Below are 7,562 nucleotides of genomic sequence, written 5' to 3' on the forward strand. Positions count from 1 at the left end.
ATGCATACCAAAGAAGTAAAACCTTCGGAGGACCAAACACAAAGACAGCACGTAACATAAGCATCTAGAGAGAGAGAGTTCACGAGTGTAACACCACCAATTTGCAACTGGAATCGAACTACTACTACTACTACTTACATGGCACATATCCAACTCATCAGAAAATAATACCACCAAAAACTCATTTTGGTTGGTGACCCTTCACGGGGTGGAACCATTCTGGTCTCTTTCTTTACCCACCAACTCCAAATCCAGTGGTCCACGCCGGACCACGTCAATCCAAACCGGAGTTTCGGTGTTGTCTTTCTGCTTTTGCTTTTTCTTTTGGAATGATAATAATGTGAGAGTTCAGCTTGTTGTTTGGGTGCTGCAAAAACGGTTTTTTTTTTCGTCTTATTTTTTTTATCAAGCAAAAGGATCAGTGTCTGATATGAGTGTTGGGCCGGGAATGGATTTGCCGATCATGCATGACAGTGATCGCTATGAGTTTGTGCGTGACATTGGTTCTGGGAATTTCGGTGTGGCCAGGCTTATGAGGGACAAACATACTGAGGAACTTGTTGCTGTTAAGTATATTGAGAGAGGTGAAAAGGTTTGTCTTCTGAATTCTTTAGCCTTTTTTGGGGGTACTTTAAAGTGCATATATATCAACCAACCAACATGGTTTGGTTTAGCGGAAGAGACTAGTCTATCAGAATATGACAAACCAAGTTTCGAATTCTTGTTTGGGGAAATGTCCACATTTAGTGTTTAACTGTATCTCAAACATAATTTGAAACCAAAAAAATAGAAGTGTAAAACAATCAAGTTTATGCTTGTATGTGGAGGAAAGTTGGGAACTGAGTGAGTAAGTAGTTTGGTCCTCAAGGGTGTTATAGGCATTTTGATCAGCTGAGTTTCTTTGCAATTGTTTTTCTTAGAATTTATATTTTAATTGTTTTCATTAAATTAAATTCCATTTCAAGGAGCACTTGTTTTGGTTAACTAAGCTTCTTTACTTGTAGTTGCTTTCATAGAATTCATGTTTCTGGTGGTGGTTGGGTGACCTTCTCTTGCTAGCATTTCTTTTCCTGCTGTATGTCTTGGGTGGACTTTGTTTCCTTGAGAAAAATACCTGATGTTTTTGTTCTTTTCTGGTTACTAACACATGATGATCGAAGGGTAACTTTTGTTTGTTATGTTCTCTACTTCTCCTCAATGCTAAATTGTAGACAATGGCTGTGTTGGTAAAATTGCAATGGTAAACCTGACGGGAGAATCATGCTCATTTGTTAACAGATAGATGAAAATGTACAAAGGGAAATTATAAATCACAGATCACTGAGGCATCCCAATATTGTCAGGTTCAAGGAGGTGTGTAAACTTTTAATGTCTTATCCTATTTCTTCCTATCTTAGAAATATTGTTTAGTCCTTTTCTGATGCGACTTTAGGTTATATTGACACCAACACATTTGGCAATTGTGATGGAATATGCTTCTGGAGGAGAGCTATTTGAGAGAATATGCAATGCAGGGAGGTTCAGTGAGGATGAGGTTCTTATCTGTTGCATTCATTCATTTGTGTAATGCTGCTGCATATGCCTTTTATGTCTGTTTTTTTTTATGCTGCAGGCGCGCTTCTTCTTCCAACAACTTATATCAGGAGTTAGCTACTGTCATGCAATGGTACATGAATTCAACACATGTAGTCTTTACTTTTACCAGTTATTTGCTTCCCAGAAGAAAGAAAGCATGAGATGTCTGACTTGAATTTCTATATTTGTCTTCTTTAATGAAGCAAGTATGCCATCGCGACTTGAAGTTGGAAAACACATTGTTGGATGGTAGTCCTGCTCCTCGTTTGAAGATTTGTGATTTTGGCTATTCAAAGGTATAGTTCATTCTTGATATTGCTTTTTATTTAATGAGACCTTCAGGTATATAGTATCTGCATTCCAGGTTGTGGCGCTCAAATTTCAACTGGTAATTGTTTAGAAAGTTTATGAATTTGTAGGTTTCTCCATGTCCAAGATCAAGCAAATTTTTTTATCTGAAATTTGTAGATAACGGATTAGTTTGCAATACCTATGCACCTTGATTGTATTTTTCAGTCTTCAGTGCTACATTCACAACCAAAATCTACAGTTGGTACCCCTGCATATATCGCTCCAGAAGTTTTGCTTAAGAAGGAATATGATGGCAAGGTATGTAACTTCTATCACTTGGAATTCATCTAACTGAAGAGACTTTGATAATTTCTCTTAAGATGTTCTTTATTTTGCTTATGTGTTTTTATAGATTATGCTTATGTTCATAAGCTTATAAAGACCTTTGTTTCCATTTTGCTTATGACTTTCGGTTTATAAGTTGGTATGTGAGACCACAATGACATGTAATTGGCTCCACTACTTTTAGACACTCTACTAGCTTTAGTACCAAGAGAGTTCTAGTTACTAGGTGTGTCTTTTGATTATAACTTTATGCATGTGTGTTACACCAACCAAGAAAAAGTAATAAATAAATTATAAAGTTGTGATTGTACAAAATTAATCTTAAATCATTATTAGTTCAATTCTAGATTTTGTAGTTCATCATTAATATATTATATAAGAGATATAAGTAGAAAATAATAATTAATATTCCATTAAAAAATTAAAATGACAATTATTTTGAAATATTTTTTTTCTTACACAGACATTTATAATGGGACGAGGAAGTATTATGTTTCATTTATGGGTAGTAGAATGAAAGGTTGTGATTACTGTTATGCATGCATGGTCTAGAATTCAGCTAGCTTTTTATCTGTTGCTAATGTTTACACTCAATTATGACTCAGATAGCAGATGTGTGGTCTTGTGGGGTGACCTTATATGTCATGTTGGTGGGTGCATATCCTTTTGAGGATCCAGAGGAACCTAAAAATTTCCGCAAGACAATACATGTAACTAATTGCACCTTTTTTTCAATCAGTGTGTTACTTTGATTGAATTAGTTTTCCTAAACTGATGCATGCTTGTTGCAGAGGATTTTGAATGTTCAGTACTCAATTCCTGACTATGTTCATATATCTTCCGAGTGCCGTCATCTGATATCAAGGATTTTTGTTGCTGATCCTGCAAAGGTCAGTTTTTTTTTTAAAAATATATATATTTGCTGAAACTTAGATACCTTTTATTATACTATTTGGAGAGTTGAAGTGAAAAGGATGCTAAATGAGTTTAAAAGACATACACTATTAATATAAAAAAAAATTATACTATCAATCAATTAAAAATAATATTTGATATAATTTTTAAAGCAGTTATTATAAAAATTAACAAATTTATCATATACAAGAGTTTACGATTAGATGATAGCATAAAGTACATTTACACTATTAGTACATATAATCTCTTTAGACTCAAATATAAGTAAAATTAACTAAATAAGTTGAAAGCAGTTAAAATTTATTTATACTTGAGTCCATCATATACTTATTTTTGTATATAATTAAGTCTAGAGGTTATTCATTCTAATCATGTGCAATTATATTACTTGCTTCTCCTCCTTTTATTTGTGTGAAGGATGATGACATTGACATTTAACTTTAGAAACTAATACTGCTTTTAAAACAGAGAATCTCTATTCCTGAGATCAGAAACCATGAGTGGTTTTTGAAGAACCTTCAAAGTGATCTCATGGATGGGAATACTAACAACAACCAGTTTGAGGAGCCTGATCAACCAATGCAAAGCATAGAAGAAATCATGCAGATAATTAAGGAGGCTACAATTCCTGCAGCTGGATCTCAGTCTCTCAACCATGATCTTACTGGTAGCTTGGATATTGATGATGACATGGATTCGGATCCTGACCTTGACTTAGATAGCAGTGGAGAAATTGTGTATGCTATGTAAGCTGGTGGAAGACCATTGAGCTGAATTTGGGGGGTCAATATTAATGTTATGCCCTGGATTGCTTAGTGTGTGTGGAATTTTCCATATGCTGGGAGAGAATTCATCCAACATGTATTTAAGTTGTATTTGTGATCTTACATGATTACGTGCTTCTTTGTATAATTGTATTGATAGTTATGTTATTTTTATATACCATATGCATTGGTCTTCTTTGGCTTTCCCCCTTCCTTCAAAATTTCATGTAGTTTTTTTTTTGGCTGATTTAAGTACTGTGGATGGAAAAGATTTTGTTGAGGGAAATAAATTTTCACTTCAGAAATCTTTACGTCTCGAAAGAAATTAGTCTCTAACTATTAGTTGAAAAATATCTTTCTATTTTATACACACAAGAAAAAAAATAATGTTTTTCAATCAAAATTGAAGTTTTAACTTTATAATCTATATGCAAACATTTATTATGTAATTTATAAAGTGAAACTTAAACTTTAATTGAAGAACAACATTAAAGGAATTGCATTTAAGCTTTGTTCTTTGCTTATATAGTTTCCTTTCCCCATTTCAAGACATATCAAGTGAGAATGTCTGAAATAAAAACATGATCAAACTTTGGATAATAAAATGACAGAGGTAAGAGTTTTGAAATGTAAAATGCACAAACTCTCAAGTGGCTAGCTTTATTCCTTTCTGAAATATGAAGATTAGCTATCTAAATTCTGCATTATTGATTTACCTTACCTAGATCCTGATATGTAAAGAATAAAAGGAGCCTATGCTGAATTTTAAGTCTAATCAATCTAATTAAATGATAAAATCACGTTTGTTGTGTGTATTTAAATTTTCCTAGATAAAATGTATATTTCTCCACACGAGAATCATCCGAGATAATGCTATCAATTGATGGGAGAGGACAAAGAGAAGTATAGCAACCAATTTGTTTTGCAGTGCCCCGTGGAATCATTCTCATAGGCAATCCGTGAAAACTGACTTTCTCTCCTACTACCACAAAACAAAAAGGGACACAATCAAAATTTAAAAGATAGAAAGCTTGATCTGCTTTCTCTCTTCTTTTTTTTTTATTTTGCTTGGGGCCCATGTTCTATGCCTTTGCCATTTTAGCTGTAGTTGTCCTGGATGAAATCAAGTGGAGTGGAGAGCCTCTCCTCTTTTTGTTTGCATTGTTTATCTAGAGTCTCTTTTTGAGAAAATCTTTTTCTTTTGTTTAATTTTTTTACATGAGACAATCATTTTTGTTTGCATTGTTTATCTAGAGTTTTTTTTGAGAAAATCTTTTTCTTTTGTTTAATTTTTTTACATGAGACAATCATTTTTAAGACGAATAAAATGGATAAAAAGTTCTTACTCCAACTATTTAATGCAACTATTTTTTATTACTTAATTTTTTCTTTTAATTAAAAAAATGTTATCCTATTAAATGTTTACATAAAAAATGATGAATTTTTTATATTGTTTAACTATTTCTTATAAATATATTTAAAAATAATAAAGGTATTTTTTTTCTCAAAATAAGTGTGAAAGCAAAAAACGAAATAAAAACTTTTTTTTCAAAAAAAATAAGTCCTTATGTCAATAGATGTAGATAATTATCGGTTTAAAAAAAGATATAAATAATTCGATATAATGATTCCTAAATTCATAATTTTTTTTTATAGAAACTGGATCACATTAACTCATTGATAAAAGTCTGGACAATACAAGTAGGAACATAATGATAAACTTTGAATCTAGCATGAAATATTGCCCCCCTTGCAATAGAGTGGACAACATCATTTGATTGCCTCATAATAAAATGTATCCTAATGTTTGGATTCTGCACAAGTAACTTTCTACATTCAGAAATAATGGACCATATCTTTGTACTATCTATAGCAGTATTATTTACCTTATCTACAATAACCTTGCAGTCCATCTCCAAAATGACACGAGTTAAGCCAAAATCAATCAACCATTTAATTGATTCCTAAATTTGTATTTGAAAAATTATACATATTGATGTGTCATGCATTGAATATAATTTATGTTTCCTATTAATATTCCTTTTTTTTCTTACTGCAACTAACATTCTTTTTTTGAGTGTATTCTTAGCTTTATTTTGTAGTACACTTTTAGCCATATACAAGAATGTGTAATAATCAATGTCATTATTATACTTATTTATAGTGGGTAATCAATTGTATTAATTTACTATTTTAATCATGTCAATATTTTAAAGAATCCATTATCTTTACCTATTCTTGATCATGACAATGAGAGTTGAAAGGTGTGCTTATTTTAATTTGATTAGTGAATTTGTTTATTTTCTACTGTTAGTACTTAGTAAAGAGTCCTCTTGAAGAGCTTACCAAACATCATTTTCCTAATTCCTAGATGAATTTGGTGTCAATTAATCTGAATAACATTTTGAGAAACAAGATTACAAATTCGAAGTCTACCACTACACTCTCATTAAGACTTCTCTCCCAAATTACCCAAGAGAAAAAAAAATATGGAAAGAAATGTGATTGAAAATGCATAAGGATTGGATAACATGCTGATAAAAAAAAAAAAGGGATTAGACAACAGTTTTGATGATAAAAAAAATATCTCACAAGGTCAAATTGCTTGGAGTTTAGAATAAAAGATGTTCTTTGTGAGGATATTTGAAGTAGGTAACACTTGGGCTCCATTTATTTTTTATAAATGATTTTCCTAGTTAATAATGTTTAAAGATTGATTTCTTGGTTAACAAGTCTGTAAATCTAGAGAAAAAATAAATATTTTTTAATTGATTTGAAATGATGTTGAAGATGTCTGATACCAACTTTTAAATTTTTTTTTGAAATAATCTATTATTCACTCAAAACAATCCGTTATTTTATTCTAATTTTTTTATATCTTTATGTCCATCCATAATAATGTTATTTGATACAAAAAGAATACTCTCCCTTTCGTTCTTATATATTTCTTATATATAAGATCTAATTACCTAATTTATCAAAATTAAAAAAATAATTAATTTAGCTAATAATAATAAATGTCTTAAATTTATAATTTTTTTCAAAACTATCATTTTGAATAATATTTTTCTCTTTTCTAATTATTTTTCAATATATTTTCTCTCATTTTAATGAAGAAAATAGTCTAAGAATAATTAATGCAAGCAATATTATAGATTGGATTTTATAAAAAAAACATTATTTTGGAAAAAACATTATTTTAATCTTGAGTCTTATATATAAAAATGGAAGAAGTATTGAAAGCATTTTTCTTAAACAAGATAATATGCTATATGGAAAAAAAATTGTTCAAAATACTCATTTTTGTAAATAAAAAAAATATTTATTTTAATTAATTACTTGTTCATTCAAACATCATGGTTGACTCGTGTTAAATTTAAGTTTTGTAATCTTAACATATTAAAAACTTGTAAATAACTTGTGTGTACATATATGAAGTGAAGGTTCAATTTGCTTAAAATTCTGTATAATTATGAAAATAATATCATAAAATTCAACAATTGAATTGACATTTTATATTCTATAAAAAGTTGTTAAAGAGAATAATTATCCAATACTTAATCAAAAAGTAGATTTTGCTTAACTTATTAAACTTTTAATTTACATTAAATTTAATTAATCTAATTGTTACTTTAAGAGTTTAAATTAAATAAATGAAGTGTACATCATCAA

At 30.1% G+C, this 7,562-nt stretch overlaps 1 protein-coding gene across 2 annotated transcripts; it reads left to right on the top strand.

Moving 5' to 3' along the window:
• Positions 1–4,094, top strand: LOC114388901 (serine/threonine-protein kinase SRK2E-like). 2 transcript variants are annotated; one of them, XM_028349443.1, is made up of 9 exons: positions 1–592; positions 1,279–1,353; positions 1,433–1,534; positions 1,613–1,666; positions 1,779–1,871; positions 2,092–2,184; positions 2,817–2,921; positions 3,003–3,101; positions 3,595–4,094. In XM_028349443.1, the coding sequence occupies exons 1-9, from the start codon at positions 431–433 to the stop codon at positions 3,874–3,876; spliced, it is 1,065 nt and encodes a 354-aa protein (XP_028205244.1). In that variant the 5' UTR covers positions 1–430; the 3' UTR covers positions 3,877–4,094. The 2 variants fall into 2 exon arrangements, with proteins under 2 accessions (XP_028205244.1, XP_028205251.1); XM_028349450.1 differs by lacking the exon at positions 1–592 and adding an exon at positions 958–1,161.
• The last annotated feature ends 3,468 nt before the right edge of the window (positions 4,095–7,562 follow it).

This window comes from Glycine soja, chromosome 2 (assembly GCF_004193775.1).
Source record: "Glycine soja cultivar W05 chromosome 2, ASM419377v2, whole genome shotgun sequence".
NCBI classification, from domain to species: Eukaryota; Viridiplantae; Streptophyta; class Magnoliopsida; order Fabales; family Fabaceae; genus Glycine; species Glycine soja.

What these genes read in the sequence shown, in the direction of transcription:
- LOC114388901 (XM_028349443.1), top strand. Translation starts at nt 431, where the DNA reads ATGAGTGTTGGGCCGGGAATGGATTTGCCGATCATGCATGACAGTGAT. An exon ending in GGAGGTTCAGTGAGGATGAG is followed by an intron (nt 1,535 to 1,612) that starts GTTCTTATCTGT and finishes TTTATGCTGCAG; the next exon opens with GCGCGCTTCTTCTTCCAACA. An exon ending in TTGTTGCTGATCCTGCAAAG is followed by an intron (nt 3,102 to 3,594) that starts GTCAGTTTTTTT and finishes CTTTTAAAACAG; the next exon opens with AGAATCTCTATTCCTGAGAT.